Source organism: Amblyraja radiata, chromosome 20 (assembly GCF_010909765.2).
Source record: "Amblyraja radiata isolate CabotCenter1 chromosome 20, sAmbRad1.1.pri, whole genome shotgun sequence".
In the NCBI taxonomy this organism is placed as follows: Eukaryota; Metazoa; Chordata; class Chondrichthyes; order Rajiformes; family Rajidae; genus Amblyraja; species Amblyraja radiata.
In genome coordinates this window covers 10,162,103-10,180,119 of record NC_045975.1, presented here as the reverse complement: position 1 = coordinate 10,180,119, position 18,017 = coordinate 10,162,103, and the positions used below count along the sequence as shown (strand labels likewise).

General features: G+C 40.8%; 1 protein-coding gene across 1 annotated transcript in view; it reads right to left on the bottom strand.

The window, feature by feature from the left end:
• LOC116984387 (doublecortin domain-containing protein 1-like) overlaps positions 1-18,017 on the bottom strand; it is a 156,812-nt gene that overhangs the window by 8,372 nt on the left and 130,423 nt on the right. The window contains exons 12-15 of the mRNA XM_033038544.1: positions 11,650-11,748; positions 7,815-7,981; positions 6,130-6,252; positions 5,025-5,142 (exon numbers count right to left, since the gene is read on the bottom strand). Coding sequence (XP_032894435.1) covers positions 5,025-5,142; positions 6,130-6,252; positions 7,815-7,981; positions 11,650-11,748 — 507 coding nt within the window. The remainder of the gene's footprint in view (positions 1-5,024; positions 5,143-6,129; positions 6,253-7,814; positions 7,982-11,649; positions 11,749-18,017) is intronic.

Genomic DNA, 18,017 nt, shown 5'->3' with positions numbered 1-18,017 from the left:
TTGTTATAATACATTGTTGTAATATTCATCCTATTTTTACTAGTTTAGTTTAGTTTAGAGATATTGCTTGGAAACAGGCCCTTCGGCCCACCGAGTCCACGCTGACCAGCGACCGCCCATGCACTAATTCTATCCTACATGCTAGGGATAATTTACAGAAGCTTATTAACCTACAAATCTGCACATCTTTGGAATGTGAGAGGAAACTGGAGCACCCGGAGAAAACCCACGTGGTCACAGGGAGAACGTGCAAACTCCATAAACAGCACCTGTAGTCAGGTTCAAACCCGGGTCTCTTGCACTGTAAGACAGCAACTCTACCACTGTGCCACCCTATGTTAGTACTCCCTACCTCACCCTGCATGAGTAAACACAGCATCTGAATCTCCGCTTGGCTATCGTTCTTTCTTAAATTCCATTCAAAATAATGGGCTGCACCTTGTTCAACCAAACCCCCAACTCACTCTCATCCCCAATGCAATCTCCAACACTAACATTTTATGGGAGCACTGGTCCAGTTACACTGGAGATATGGCTGCTGTGCCTTCCAATGAAGCACGTGGTGATTAGGCCTGAGATGGTGAATCCTGAGGCCATGCCTCCAGAATACATTTATTAGCTTGCGGTATTAAAGAATAGAATAGAATAGAATAGTTTCTTTATTGTCATTGTAACATGAACCATGTACAACAAAATTGTAAAATGTCAGCCAGTCAGTGCACCATTCAAACATTTCTAAAAGCTAACGATACATACAAAGTAAAATATTTAAAAAGATAAACAACTAAAATAAATATCATAAAAATAGCACGCATAAACACCCAGCCCTACATCCTTCTGTCGATTTCATGTATGTATGTATCGCCCCTACGTTCCTTGGCGGCTACATTTAGTGCCTTTATAGCAGTGGGGTAAAAACTGTTTTTAAGTCTGTTTGTCCTTGTCCTTGTAGATCTGTACCGTCTGCCTGACGGTAACAGTTCAAACAGGGAGTGTCCGGGGTGGGAAATGTCCTTTATAATACTCTGGGATTTTTTGATGCAGCGGGAACTGTGTAAGTCCTCCAAGGTAAGGAGAGGGCATCCGACAATCCTCTGGGCGTTGTCAATGGCCCTCTGGAGCGCTTTCCTCTGAGCCGCTGTGCATGTAGCCATGTAGAAACAATGAATTGCCATTGCTGGTTTACACAAAAGGACCTAAGGTGCGGAATAACTCAGCAGGTCAGTCAGCATCTCTGGAAAACATGGATAGGTGACATTTTGGGTCGGACCTGATACATCACCTATTCGTGTTCTCCAGAGATGCTGCCTGACCCATTGAATTACTCCAGCACTTTGTGTTCTTCTAGTATTAAAGGCATAATTGTATCAGCTCTTAAAGGCATGTCCGGCTCTTTCTAAATGCCCTTAATAATAAAAAATGTGCTAAAACAATTGAAACTGATTAAAATATTTCGGAATTAAAAGTAGTGTTTATATAGAAAGCATGTGAGCAAAAACATTAGATTGAATCAAAGCAAACATCCAAGTCATTTACCATTGCTTATCTGTTATACCCAGATAAAGCAACATCATTTAAATGAATGGAGCCAAAATTAGTGTAATGAGGGGCCAGATATAAAGAATATTCAGCTTCTCAGCTCAGCATGTTATTGTTGCGTTCAGTGGTAAAATGGAAGATCAGTGGCACGGGCGTTTTAGCTCCACTGCGTTCCATACATCTGTGTTGCTATGTGCAGGCGTAGAAATCGAAAAGGTGCTAACCCATCCTACAGATGGTGGCATCCCTCATAACTACAAGCTGAAGAGTATCACGGCCTAACCTATATTTGACAGTATCTATGAAGAAAGATCCACCATGCAATGCTGTTTGTAACACAGTGGATACCAAACAGCAGGTCAGATGGCAAACTGCTGGAGATTGATAATGCAACAAACAATTGGAGCAAACAGCATCACACTCTATGGCAGGTCAGACTAATTATACGTTTATTTTTAAAGAAGGAGGGAGAAAAAACACTGAATTATTTGTTAAATACGTAAAAGGGGAATCAAATCCTGTTGACATAGTCATGAAGAGCATAATTGTATCAGCAGGCATTTTGTTACTGCCAGTGATATTTAAAAGATAATTTCTTCTGATATGATTAAGTATTAACACTTTGAAGCAAGGAAGGAAAATAAATGCAACCATTGGAACAAGAATTGCCCCCATATCTTAGTTTGAATATATTTGTAAAAATGTCATTAATTTGAAGATCAAATTTATCTGTAAAACCTTTCCCCTTTAGAATGTTTGTGGTATCTCTTGAGTCTACTATCACCTACTTTAGACCGAGTGGTTAACCCTTATTGGATTCTGCAGTTATACATCCCTCAAATGACAATCTACCTCTCTATCATTCCGTCAGATATTATCTGAAGCAATTGATGTATGGAACTGAAGCAAAATGTAGTGAATTGAACGGATAGGAGAGATTTTGAGGAGTATGGGCCAAACACAGGCAAATGGGACTAGTAATCATGTATTGTCTTACTGCTGACTGGATAGCATGCAACAATAGTTTTTCACTGTACCTCGGTAGACATGACAATAAACTAAACTGAGTCTAGATGGGACACCTTGGTCAGCATTATATAACTCTATGACTCCAACAAGCCAAATACTCATCGCTGTTTATCACTGAACAATTGAGTTTGTGAACTGAGCTAGCCCAACATAGAGAATCAGTGAGTTGAGGTAGGGTTTTGTGACATGGAAAAGAAAATATAAGGGATAGGGTTCAATAGAGAAAAATAGTCTCAGCCTTGAAGTATAGCCAAGGTTGAACACAGTACCGAAAGGAATCAGGGCAATATTACTGTTCCCAAAATTGTTGCGATACTCTAAATGAATTTGTTGAGCTGAGCAGTTTCCTTAAGACCACTGATAAAAGCTAGGGGGAGAATGCTAAAAAATAACTTTTTTTTTTTAGAAAACCAGCAAAGACATAATGGTCTCGTTGTAAATCTATGATTCAGTATCTTGGGAGTAATCTGAAAACATGAACTGAGCCATATTGCTTCTTATAAACTTCAGAAGCTAACCAATGATGAATTAATAATGTAATTGTAATATCGATCCCAAGGTCAGAATAAATCATTAGTAAATGTCAAACTTTCTTTTTTTATTTTTAAAGTTACTTTTCACTCTGTGACATACTGCAGGAAGAAGAAATCGGAAATGTGAAACACACTCTTAATGCAAGATTTTTGCATAATAAGTCAAGAAATTCAATTCCATTATGCAATTAAAAATGACTTTCCCTTCCTCCTCAGCATCCAACATCTACCCCAATCTTTTGATATCCCCGAGTCTACCAATGTCAAGGCCCCTATAACCCTCTAATCTCTGAATATTCTCTTCCACTCCATTAGCTCAGATCCACAAATTCCCTGATGCCTCCAAATCCTTAGCACCTCTCCCCCCCCCCGCCCCCCCACCCAACACTGCCCTAATCTTTCCAACAGTTACACACACTTTTTTCCACGGGTCATACAACTTCTTACTAACTCAACCCCCAACCCCAAGGTTCTTTTCAATGACCCATCTCTCCCAAGCTCTGCGACTTGGCTTCAGTCCCATCCAATAAAACTTTCATCGAAGATAGGTTCAGTGCCCATTCAGTAGAAGCCCTGGGGATTACATTGGGCACTCAACAAAAACAATCCTAGGAGTTCTGCAACACTGATTTGTATGCTCAAGAATTGCCATCAACTTGATAGATTGGGGGTTTATCAACAGAAATAAGGTCATCCTTCTGTTGACTCATTCTCTCTTGGGGTGGGAGATTGCAATCTTCACGTGGTTCACCCTGTTTCGACGAATGCAATCAACCTGGCGTGCACAAACAGAAGATCAAACAGAACAGGTTGTCTTACAACTTTAGGCTGTGCACACCATACTCAAGAAGAGGAAGAATTCTCTCTGAAGTGTCTAATGAAAAATAAAACAAGATATGCTGTTCTTTTACCTATCTCTTCACAAAGGAATGTCTTGGATTCTTCAAAGATAGTACAATTTAAATGAGAGTAGTGTGGTCATATCATCACATCAATGGGTTTAGTGCACCCCAACCTCGTATTATGTTTTATGCAATCTGCCAAAAACTGTGATGAAGGTCCAATCCACATAGGTGTTAAAGTATCCTTACAATATCTTTAAACTACTAAAGAAGTGAAACCAAAAATGACCAGCCCAGAATAACATCAGCAATCTCCTGATGAAAAGTGGCACAGAGGATCCAATAAAAAATTGTATTCAGATGGCACTGAAGAACTTCCCTAGATAGTGATGAACGAGCCACGGCCCTGTTTACTTAGCCACTCCAGTCAATGCCCAAGAACTGCCAACATTGGGGAATAGGCATTTAAATGATGTGAGGGGGTGTGACCAGCACCATAATCTATAACCTGCCATGCTTTGTCCCCCCCCCCCCCCACACACACACAATCAGTCTGAAGAAGAGGTATAGAGAGGAGTAGAGGGATATGAGAACATTCCAGAGGAATATGAGAGGAATAGATCGGGTAGACGCACAAAGTCTCTGGCCCAGAGTAGGGGAATCGATGACCGAATGACATAGGTTTAAGGTGGGGGGGGGAGATTGAATAGGAACCCAAGGAGTAACTTTTTCACACAAAGGGTGGTAGGTGCATGGAACGATCTGCTGGAAGAGGTAGTTGAGGAATGTATTATTGCAATGTTTCAGAAACATTTAGACAGGTACATGGATAGGTCAGATTTGGAGGGATAAGGGCCAAATGCAGGCAGGTGGGACAAGTGTAGGTGGGACATGTTGGTCTGTGCGAGCAGGTTGGGTCGAATAGCCTGTTTCCAAACTATATGACCATGACTAAGGGTCTCGACCCAAAATGTTCTCCAGGGAGGCCTGTCCCACTGAGTTACACCAGCGCTTTGTGTCACTTTGATTTTAATCAAAACATTTTTAGACAGTTTAATAACTGAATTTAAGTTGTACTCACCTTTAATTGAAGAAAGTGATGTTTATTTATCATGTTCACTTTTTCATGTGAGGGTTGATTCATTTGTATCCAGTTATAATCTTCAGGGAACCCCGCGCACACTTCCCAAGCCTCCCACCTACAAAGTTAGTTGAGATCTTCAACATTCTTGTGAGTGTGTTCAATTAATACATTTCCTTATTTAACCTAATATTATAAGCTTGCTTTAAAAAAAATAAGGATTTGTCATTTAACCTGAGGCTATATATTAAACACTTTAATATCATAACATTAAGCAGACACAGAAACATCCTCAGGTGCAGAGATGCATCAAATAGTACAAAAGGAAAATCTACAATAAAATCTTATTTTCATAAAACTTCTACTGCCTCCATATTATGTTGATCAAAATCGTAACACAAATCGTAAATTTCTGTTTCTTTGTGGTGGTGGCCTTGCAGCCAGTGAAAACAATTTCCATGAAGGTTAAATTTCATGAAATTGAAAATAATAATAGCTGGGTAAAGACCTGTCTAGTCAGCTTGTTGGGATTTTGGGTGGATTTATTTGTGTGGAGGTGATTTTCTTTATACTAAATTAAAAGGCCAATTGATCCCGACTCAAAAAACAATTTTCAGTGAATGCGGACACGAGAGACCATAGATCTGTAATCTTGAGCAAAGCACAAATTGCTGGCGGAACTCAGCGGGTCAGGTTAGCATCTGTGCAGGGAATGGACAGGCGACGTTCCAGGTTGGGGCCTTCTTCAGACTGCTGGGACCAAAGGAGGGAGAGCAAGCTGGAAAGAGAGGTGGAGGCAGCTGGAGTTCCTTTGAGCCTTAAGGTGAACCATGTCTTTTCACCACTGATCTCAAAACCAAGTCCATTAATACTTTGTTATTCCTTTGCTCCTGGGTTATGACATTTCTGCACTCAAACAAAGTGCAGAGATAGTGTTGAGATATTTAGAACGGTGGTATAACAGAATAACATAAGTGATGTGTATCTTCCCAATTAAATTATTTCAGTCAAATGTTTAAAACAATGTTTTATGTTACGCACTCAAGCAGATTTTTATTGTTAAAAGGGCAGGCTAAGATATCACTGTTTATTTAAAGTAGCATACTTTTCCAAACCAGTTAAGGGCCCATCATATTCCAAAGGAGTTTTGTAAACCATCTTCTGATCCTGGTCCATATATCCTCGTACCCGGTCAAACTTCACACAAAGAAAAGGTTTGCTGATGGTCCTGTAAAATATTTACTACAAATCATTATTTCTCTGACGGAGTAGAGTCACACAAGAATCAAAACAATCAACTCAGTAATTCACATGTGAATGCTTTCTATATAAAGCGAATCAACGACAATATATTTGAGAGTCCTTAATTCCAATTATTTACATGTTTAAAGCAATCTATATAATTAAGGAATTCAAAAACAAAGAAAAATGAGAATTGGAGCAATAATTGAAATAATTACTTTTAACATTTCCAGTGACATCTAGTACCACAGGACTCTGCCTGAGGATTTTCTTTAGGATGCTGCCTGTCTTTTCCTTGACTACTTTACACTCCTTATATTATAATTGTATATTAATGCTTCATATAATGCATATGGCATGGTTAATTGGAATAAAAAGATTGTTTGACAAATTAATTTGGATTCCAGTTCAATTCCTCATAGGAAATGTACATATTGCACAAAAATAATCTTTATATAATAACTTTTTTCACTCGCCAGACAAAGTTCTGCTGTCTCCAAAAATAAGCAATTAGTCTGCAGTTGATTTTAGGATTTAACTTGCATCATGTAACCTAATTGGCATAGTGATTAAGTTACTGCACTAGTACGCAGAGACCTGAACCTATCCCAGCATCTGTGGAACTTGCATTCTATCAATTAAATAAATGTGGAATACAAATCTTGATTCTGCAATGATGTCAATGAAACAAACAGATTTGTCTTTAAAATTCATCCCATTTATTAATTTCCATGCGGAAAGGAAAGCTCGTCCCGGCCATAATTTCTCTATGTACAAGGTCCAGGCTTGCCCCTTTTTACCAGTAGTTAATAAATAAAGTACGGACTTTATTTGATGAAGCTGTGACTGGAATCTACTAAAACTGTACATTGCCATCCCACAATTACTTTTCTTATTTTAGTTTAACCAAGTTCCTCTTAGAAATATCGCATTTGCAATATTTTTTGGCGAGTGCTTGTCAAGCTACTGAGATTTGATTTCAGCTCTGGTAGTTATTGTGAAGAACGAATGTAACACATAGTACTGCGTCTTGCCTCCTCGCAATGCGGAAAGCACCCATGGAGAATGCAAGCCCCATCTATTTGTCATTACATTTATTATCACTGATGCATAATAGGTTATGACGTTATTGGGAGCAACACAAAAACAATGGGGACTGTGTTGTCAGAGAGTTTGATAAAATTCACTTGATACTTTTCAATTACTGTCTGATTCGCCTTAAAAATGGACAAACTACAAATGCCACGGGACAGGTCAAAGCAGTCCAAGATAACAACAGGATGATGGGTTGTGCCCCCTGTAGTGTTTCCATCTGCCATCATTAAGGTGACTATTCAAACATGAAAAATGTCCTCTCGCTGTGCTGTCGGGCTGACACTGGGAACTATGACAGTACTCCATGGATAAACCTGGATAGCAAGAGATGGTAAGTTTCTCCAAAATGTGAATGCAGCAATCCCATGTAATAGCTGGCTTATTACTTCTTTGCAAGCTTTGTCAGCTCAGTGGAAGCTGCAGAAATAAATGCGCATTGCTTATTTTTTTTACCTGTATTCCTCTCCGTAAGATACCCAAACCTTCTGACCATTTTCAAGGGAGTGTGGATTTTTTATTTCTTGTCCATTTTCATCAAACAACCTGGTTGGACAAAGATTGAGCCCTGAAGCATGGTGCCCTGGTGAATACTGGAGCCTTTGGCGAATCATTTGAAGAAACTGAGGTGGGACCATAGAGAAAAAAAGACTGATTTGAAAAACTGTTTCATTTCCTGTGCAATTGTAATTCTAACACACATTAATTAAGTACAAAAGAACACATGGGGAGTGTGAAATGATTGAATTGTTTAGCTTGTTGTCAGAAACCAAAGAGAACACAGGAGTATTACCAGCAGGGGGTGCAACTGTATTACCACTGGCTTTGACCCCTGCTCCTGTGCTGCTTGTAGACACTGAATTGTTCAGTGTAATCGCTGGTTGCCTGCTCTTCTGTTGTTTCCTGAAGTCTGAGTTCATGTTGTTGACCCTATCCAGCACAGCTTATGTATTAGATTTCCTCCAAAACCAGCAGGCATATGCATAATGATATTGAGAAACTGAAATTGCTGACTGCCCAAATAACGGATGGACGATAATTGATTATCCGGGGGAGAAACCACCATGGACACCCTAAGTTTGCCTGCTGCAGTAATTGGACAGTTCTTAAATGCACTAGAATCTGCATATATGTATGGAAATAGGGGCTCCTGTACAGGTTATTTAAAAAAAACTATTGCAATTTTTAAAATACAAAAGATCCAAAATGGCCATAGTTCCAACCTTCTCTGGGGAGTTGGACATGGGGAAGAAGGCTCGGGATAAATTGGGTCAAAGCTGCAAAATTGCCCAAAATATTGTTTAGTCAGCCTTAATTCCCAGCATCGAAAATAGTGAACATATTTGATTCAAGGGTAAGAAATGCCTGTCGTAAAATACAATTTCTGTAAGGACTCAAAATGGGTTGTGCATTCCATCTGACTTTAGTATCCAATGTTGATGTACGCCAATTTTGTGTTCATGCCAAAGTTAACCAGAGGAGGAATTTCTTTAGTCAGAGGGTGGTGAATCTGTGGAATTCATTGCTACTGACAGCTGTGGAGGCCAAGTCGATGGATATTTTTAAGGCGGAGATTGACAGATTTTTGATTAGTGTCAGGGGTTATGCGGAGAAAACGTAATTGAGAGGGAAAGATAGATCAGCCATGATTGGATGGTGGAGTAGATTTGATGGGCTGAATGGCCATATTCTGCTCCGAGAACCTATGAACCAAACTCGCCAGAATACCAGACAAGATGGTGAGTGGAGAGATTTCATTGTCCTTTTCTTGCTGATATTAAGAAAAAAAACATAATTGACCTATTCTAGGCAGTTTTTAGGCAACTTTTAACCTGGTGTAAAAGCTATTGTGCAACATTTCTGAAAAGCTATTCAGTTATTAGTTGTTATATGATGGTGATGACACAAACTGTCCAAGGAAGGAACAAAGCAGAATAACTTCCAAAAGTACATTTGCACATAATGAAAAGTAACAATCAAAAGTCTTTTCTTCACATTAAAATATTCATACATAGTAGATTAAAGAAGCAATTGTATGGTTCCACGAAAGGTAACTAAATAATTCAGGTCATAAAATTGCTTTTCCATTTACTCATTGTTTAACTTTAAGTGGCTGCTATATATATCATAATAGGACTTCAACAATAATTGAACACTCTGGAATTATTTATAAAGATAGTATTTCTGGTTGATGTCACAGAATAGTAACTTAACTATGATGACATTATGAGGGCAGATGGGGTGTGTTCCCTGTTATCAAGAGTCAAGAGTGTTTTATTGTCATATGTCCCGGATGAGACAATGAAACTCTTACTTGCTGCAGCACAACAGAATATGTGGATATGTAAACATAGTACATAACGGGGGAAGAAGAAAAAAAAGAGAAAAAGTGAAAGTTCAATAAATATCAAATATAGTGCAATAATAATATAGTTTAGAGCTCAGAGCTTATTCGTTGTTGTGTTTAATAGCCTGATGGCTGTAGGGAAGAAGCTGTTCCTGAACCTGGACGTTACAGTTTTCAGGCTCCTGTACCTTCTTTGTGATGGCAATGGTGAGATGAGTGTGTGGCCAGGATGGCATGGGTTCTTGATGATTTTGCCACTACGATAGATCCCTTCTACGGTGGGGAGATCAGAGTCGGTGATGGACTGGGCAGTGGTCACAACTTATTGTAGTCTTTTTCGCTTCTGGACGTTCAAGTTGCCGAACAAGGCCACGATGCAACCAGTCAGAATGCTCTCTATCGTGCACCCGTAGAAGTTTAGGAGAATCCTCTTCGATATGCCGAATCACCATAATCTTCTCAGGAAGTAGAGTCGCTGATGTGCCTTCTTTATAATTGCATCGGTGTGCTGGGCGCAGGAAAGATGTTCTGATATATGCACGCCCAGGAATTTGAAGTTATTGAACCTCTCCACCATTGCCCCATTGATATGAACATTATTGTGGGTCCTCATCCTTCCCCTACCAAAGTCCACAATCAGTTCCTTGGTCTTACTGATGTTGAGAGCCAGGTTGTTGTGCTGGCACCATTTGGTCAGTCGATTGATCTCACTTCTATACTCTGACTCGTCCCCATCTGTGATTCGTCCCACCACAGTGGTGTCGTTGGCGAACTTGATGATGGAGTTCGCACTATGTCTGGCCACGCAGTCATGGGTATAGAGTGAGTAAAGCAGGGGGCTGAGCACGCAGCCTTGAGGTGCTCACATACTAATTGTTACTGAGGATGAAGTGATTCCTCCAATTCGGACAGATTGTGGTCTGTAGATGAGGAAGTCGAGGATCCAATTGCAGAGGGATGCGCAGAGACCCAGTTCAATGAGCCTGGTAACCAGCTGGGAAGGGATGATGGTATTAAAGACAGAGCTGTAGTCTATAAACAACAGCCTGACGTAAGTGTTTTTATTGTCCAAGTGGTCCAATGCATCCTCCGTTGACCTGTGTGGTGGTATGCGAACTGTCGAGGTAGGAGTTGATGTGCACCAGAACCCACCTCTCAAAGCACTTCATCACCACAGACGTTAGTGCCACTGGTCGATAGTCATTGAGGCAGGCCACCTTACTCTTCTTGGGAACCGGTATTATTGATGCCCTCTTAAACCAGGTGGGAACCTCAGACCTCAGAAGTGAGAGGTTGAAAATGTCCGCAAAAACTCCGGCCAGTTGGTCTGCACAGGTCTTGAGAACTCGACCGGGTATACCAGTAGGTCCAGGTGTTTTCCGAGGGTTCACCCCCCTGAAGGATCTTCTGACGTCGGCCTCTGTGACTGTGACTGTAATACCGTCAGGGCAAATGGGGGCTTGGGAAGGCACATCAGTGTTCTCCCTATCGAACCGTGTGTAGAACACATTGAGCTCATCAGGGAGTGATGCTTAGCTGTCGTTTGAGCTGTCTCCTGATTTCGCCTTGTGATGGCATTCAAGCCCTGCCACAGTTGCCGAACATCATATGAGCTCCTGACCAGTGTAAACTCCTGGAACATTTTGTTGAATATTGTGAAGCAAACAAACAGTAGTTGTGGACAACATCTGGTAAACGTGGTTACAAGATTATTTGTAAAGACAGTGAGTTTACAGTAGCTCCTCTTGTGGGAAATTCAATGTGGAACCCATTGCCTTCAATGGAGAGTAAAAGTGTACCCTATGTAAACAAACATTGTTCAATTACCATTGATTTCCTGAATTATGAGTAAGGTTAAAATCTGTACTCTTGACTTTATCTGATTTTGTTTAACCAACATCATTATCATTATTGCAACTTTTTTTTTAGATATTGAAACCTTACCTTATCCATCATAAATTTGTCATTGCCAGTGTCTTTATCAATGCTCTTCATGTTAATATACATGACGACCTCTCCTGTGTCCAGACCATTTCGATACACCTAATAAATAAGTTAAACAGAGTTTATTGTTTGCAACTGTGCTAATAGACTACTTCAGAGTGATGTTCTGTGGAATGTTTTTTTATAGTGAATGGTTGGCATCTGGGGAGTGTTGTGGAGCAGAGGGATCTAGGAGTGTAGGTGCATGGTTCCTTGAAGGTCGAGTCGCAGGTAGAGAAGGTGGTCAAAAAGGTCTTTGGCACATTGGTCTTCATCAGTCAGAGTATAGAGTTGGGAGTTCATGTTGCAGTTGTGTAAGACGTTGATGAGACGGCATTTACAATATTGTGTTCAGCTCTGGGCACCATGTTATACTGTAGGAAAGATATTGTCAAGCTTGAAAGGGTTCGGAAAAGATTTACGAGGATGTTGCCTGGGACTAGAGGGTGTGAGCTATAGGGAGAGGTTGAGTAGGCTGGGTCTCTATTCCTTGGAGCACAGGAGGATGAGGGGTGATCTCATAGAGCTGTACAAAATCATGAGAGGAATAGATCGGGTAAATGCAGAGTCTTTTGCCCAGAGATGGGGAATCGAGGACTTTGGGGACATAGGTTCAAGGTGAAGGGGAAATGATTTAATAGGAATCTTAGTGGTAACTTTTTCACACAAATGGTGGTGCGTATATGGAAAGCGGTCAGATGAGGTAGTTGAGGCTAGGACTATCCCAACATTTAAATAACAGTTAGACAGGTGCATGGATAGCACAGGTTTGGAGTGATATGGACCAAAACAGGCAGGTGGGACTAGTGTAGCTGGGACATGTTGGCTGGTGTGGGCAAGCTGGGCCAAAGGGCCTGTTTCCACACTATGACTATTATGATGCCCTGTTTGAATTTAAATGATTTATTTCCCGCTAACATGATAAAATTCAGTTAAGGTACATTTTTCATACACGTAGCCTTCATGCCAAAGTGTAATACAACCAAAGAGGTTCCATCTGAAAATATATTTGCTTTAATAGGGGAAAAACAGCAGCCAAATTATTCGTAGCAAGCTCCTAGAAACATCAATGAAATATCTGCAGATAATCTGTTTCTAGAGATGTTGGTTGAAGATTGAACTTTAAGAGCAGAGACAAGGTCAACACTCAACATTTAAGAATAAATCTATATCAAATATAGAACTAACTGGTAATGCATTTTGTGAGTAGGTAACTCATTAGCTTGGAGGTCTCTGCTCCTTATCAGTAAATATTCAATGAATGGGCAATATTTTTATTAGTTGAGGATATCGAGGCAATCAGGTGGATGAGTAGAGCAGATCCAGGTCCATTTGCATGCTTACTAATTAAATGGACATAGATCCATCACTGTAAAAATCGATTCAGTACTTGTGGGTACAAGTTTGTTGCTGTTCACAGGATATAATACCGAGAGCATAGGTGTTAGAAAAGTGGTAAACTGTGCCAACGATACATTGAATAAATCAACATGGGGGCAGCGAGTAAATTGGTGAGGAGACAGAAAGTGTAGCAGTCAAGGAGAAATGAGGAGATACAATGAACTGCAGAAGCTGGAGTCTTGCGTAAGACACAAAGTGCTGGAATAACTCAACAAGTCAGGCAGCATCTGCGAAAGAAATAGATAAGCAACGTTTTGGGTTGGGACCCTTCTTCAAAGAAATGAGAAGGCAACAAAGTAGGAATGAGCAGGCAGTTGAGCAACAGTGAATGGAGCAACATGGATGTTATAAAAAAGCAAAGTGTCTTTGAGTTTGATTTAAATCATCAGTATCGAGCTATGTATGGTTAAAATAAACCATATTGTGAGTGTAACACTTGGAAGTGATTTGGATTGTAAATCTTGCCTTATCTCCACCGAATAATTGTGCACAACTGATCTACATCTACCCAAGCAGGTGTCTGTGGAATAATGCCTCAGAGAATGCTGAAGTATCTTCTTACTGCATTGAAATGCCTTCCTATATTGAAGAGACAAATGTGCAATGGGGCTTGAACCCATGACCTTAAGACAGAGACAAGCACCACCAACTAGGTCAAGCTGCTGCTTGTAGATAGATAGATGAATTACTTTATGCAGCTCAGTGATTATTTAGACTCAGAACTCAATGGACAATAGGTTGATAACTCATTAACCTATGTTAAATCAGCTATAACTCAGTTAACTAACAAAGACACTAGTAATGATAGGGTTCCACAGCAACTAAATTGCAAGTATGGCAGTGTCAGAAATTGAAGAATAATGCGGCAAATCACGATTCCCAGGAATAGAGTACAATTAATTTTCAATTGTGTTCAAACTTTGAAAAAGGAATACCGTACATTGTCATGGTTGCAATACAATCAGGGTTACTGTAGCAAAATTAGTCTATTCAGGCACTGCACTGGCTTTCTGTCCTGAAGGCCTTATTTCATACCCAGCCTCAGTGAATAATTACACTGGCAGGCCAAAACTGCCCATTCAAGCCAAGAGATGATACTAAGTGCTGGAGTAACTCAGCTGGTCAGACAGCATCCTTGTAGAAAAAGGATGAGTGATGTTTCGGGTCGGAATCCTTCTTCCGACCCAAAATGTCACCCATCCCTTTTCTCCAGAGATGCTGCCTGACCCACTGAGTTACTCCAGCACTTTGTGTTTAGCTTTTGTATAAGCCAACATCTGCAGTTCCTTTCTACACAAGAGATGATACTGTTGAATTTGTACTGCAGACCATGCACCCAAAGTCTAAATCTGTGGGAGGCACTCTAAAGAATTGTTGACAATTCACAACAGTAATTCAAGATAATGTAATTTTACACCAAGCAGTAACATATTTCCGTGCACATTCCATTTTGCAACATAGTTAGCTTAGGTCTTCCTGAAATTAGCCAAACAGCAACCAGTTCAGGTTATGTACACCTCAGTTCAATGCTTGTCTCAATACCAAGTCTTTCAAGCCTCTGAATATTTAAATATTGTAAAAATAGTTCCACACTTCAAAAGACACACAACCCCAGCAATGCACTTTGGACCAAAAGTGTGTTCTGAGTGTGGATTCCATGCAGCGTGGTCCAAGGCACCGAGCGCATTTGTATCAGCCTTTCATGCTTTCCCGTGCCAGTTCTGTGATTGGGGTTAGTTGGGGCGGGGAAATCAGAAATCAGAACACCAACTGAGAGAAGTATTTGGACCCTCAAGTTAAGTTGAGGCAATTTCTGATGATGGGAGGGTTTGAAGTTGGCCAGGGATACACAGAATATTGCCTTTCGGCCCACAATGTCCATGTTGAACATCATGCCAAGATAAACAAATCTCCTCTGCCTGCATATATATTTTCGTTCCCTTCATATCCCAGTGCCTATCTAAAAGCCTCCTACATGCTACTATTGTATCTGCTACTAATACTACCCTTGGCACATGGTAAGGGTAGTAAAAATGTGCCCTGCACAACTCCTTTAAACTTGACCTTTATAGTTATTTTCATAGTTGGATGCTCATAGTTGTAGTGGGGCTACAATCTGAAGAGATTGGCCCAAGTGAGCCCTCAGCAAAGAGACAGGTATTGTGGGTAGAAAGGAGTGTTGGAGTAAAGTTGTGTAAATAACTTATACAGGGCTACTTCTCGGGACTTATTGTTCATGTTGGACTTTCTGCCTCATCCAACAGCACTACTAACCTGACTGTTCTCCCTCCACCCTCCTTTTACCCGCTCAACCAATCATCCAGTTTCCTGGCAGCTTTCTCAACTCAGTTCTTTGGGTTAGAACTAATCTTCGGTGGCCATGATCTTGATTGTCCAGGCTTCATCATCACTGGGTTTGGTGGCTTTGCTCAGTTTTGGATTTCCTTGATATATGATTTCACCATCTGTTCAATATCTGGTTATTAAACTTCAATGCACCATTTGCAGACTCAAATAGTTATTGCAGAAATAATTGCAATGATGTTTAACGCAAGTATATCAAACACTCTAAGACAAGTCACAAACTGGGAAATAAAAACAAATTAAGCAATGGGGCAATGTGTTCTTCTATTGCATGCCCACATACTTTAGGTTGAATGTATTTGTTTAAACCATGTATGTAGGAAGGAACTATAGATGCTGTTTTACACCAAAGATAGACACAAAATGCTGGAGTATTCAGTCTGAAGAAGGGTCTCGACCGAAAGGGTCTCCAGATATGCTACCTGTCCCGCTGAGACTCCAGCATTTTGTGTCTATCTGTATTTCAACCATGTATATGTCCACAGAGATAACAGTATTTCTGAACTTCTGCTGCCACTTCTTAGGACAAAGAGAGGCTAATGGGCCTGTCCCACTTACCCGACTTTTTCGGTGACTGCCGGCACCCATCATAGGTCGTTGAAGGTCGCCGAAAATGTTGAAAATCCAGCGGCGACCAGAACAAGGTACGACTCTTTGAGCGACTACTCATGATCATACAGGCTTCACTCCGCGACATGTCGCCAGGGTGTCGCCTGTATGGTCGTGAGTACTCTCCTCAGTCGCCCAAAGAGTCGTAGCGTATTTCTGGTCGCCACTGAATTTTCAACATGTTGAAAATTTTCGCCGACCTGCAGCAACCAATGACAGGTGCCGGCAGTCGCCAAAAAAGTCGCTTAAGTGAGACAGGCCCATAACACTTACCAGAAACATCGTAGCACTTTGGAGATGTGACATTTTCAATTTTCCCCCCCAAAAACATGTGTTATTTGTAAATACAGTTGGGACATGTCTTGTTCTAATACACTGTACAATGAATTCAATAACTCTTCTTTCAATGGTTCAAAGCCACTCAAGTTTCCTCCTTGCAGGACAAATCCACAAAGCATTTGAGAGCCCATGACACATGCCTCAGCCACTCAGCATCCAGTGGCATTAGGAACCTAGGCTGTGGTACGTCCACACAGAGCCTTTGCAATTGCTACACTGAGCTTCAGTGTAGCCCCCAGCATGGACTCCTGAACCTTGGGATGTGTCAGTTGACAGCATTCACTAATGGACACCTTTTTACACTGGAAGACCAACAAGTTTCAGGAAGACTAAAGTGCATTTTTCACCAAATCAATGATCTTCCAGCGGCAGTTGGTGTTTATCTCGGTACGTGGCCATGGGAGCAGCCTGTATTCCTCAGTGTCTTGTGTAATGTGTATGGTGGAACTGCAGATGCTGGTTTAAACCGAAGACAGACACAAAAGGCTGGAGTAACTCAATGGGTCAGCCAGAATCTCAGGAGAATAGGAATATGTGACGTTGAAGAAGGGTTTCGACCTAAAACATCCCGTATTCCATTTCTCCGGAGATGCTGCCTGGCCCGCTGAGTTACTCCAGCCTTTTGTGTCTGTCTTGCGTAATGTAGCTGCTTGTGAAAACTTTGACAGCAGCCACTGCATACTCTCCACACTTTGGTGGCAAACAGAGGAATTCTAAATAAATTAAAAGCCTAATTTTATCCACCGTGGATAAGTAATGTATTCTTTTTCACTGGTTGTATGTAGAGAAGAAGGAAACATAATCTTAGACTGGCAGTAACAACTAACCACTATTTTTATATTTATTTTGCATTCATACAATAAACTTCTGAATAAGTATTTACAAATCCAAAGGACACAGAGATTTTAATCCTCAGCAATTGGCAGCTGGAAGACAATTAACTACAAGCAGTGGCAGACTGGGTCTAAAAATATTGGTTGCCAGGAGACAAAAGGGGCCCACTTCATCAGGGGCCCACTTGCCATCGGGCAAGCTGACACCCTGGCCAGTCCGCCTCTGACTACAAAGCAACTAAAAGACTATTACGACCAGGAGACTTTGTTTTCTCTGGACTGTTGGAGATTGAGGGGGGACCAGATAGAAGTCTATAAAATCATGAGCGTCATTGATAGGGTAGACAGTCAGAACCTTTTTCCCAGGGTGGAAATGTCGATGACTAGATGGTATCACTTTCAGCAGAAGGGCAACATTTAAAGGAGATCTGCAAGACAGGTTTTTTGATTGACAGGTTGCCTGGAACAAACTGCCTGGTGCTGTGGCGGAGGTAGATATGATAGTGATGTTTAAGAAACCTTTAGATAGGCACATGGATGGAACACTGGGAATGGAGTGATATGGATCGTGTATAGGCAGAGGAGATTAGTTTAACTTGGCATCATGTTTGGCACAGACATTGAGAGCATAAGGGCCTGGTCCTGTGCTGTACCATTCTGTTCTATGTTAAATAACCTGTGTAGTGAGACCAAAACTGTGTCATATCATTAGGAAATCAAGAAACAGTTCAAAGTTAATTAATGGAAAGAAAATGTATTCAGCATAAGGACACATTGGGAACA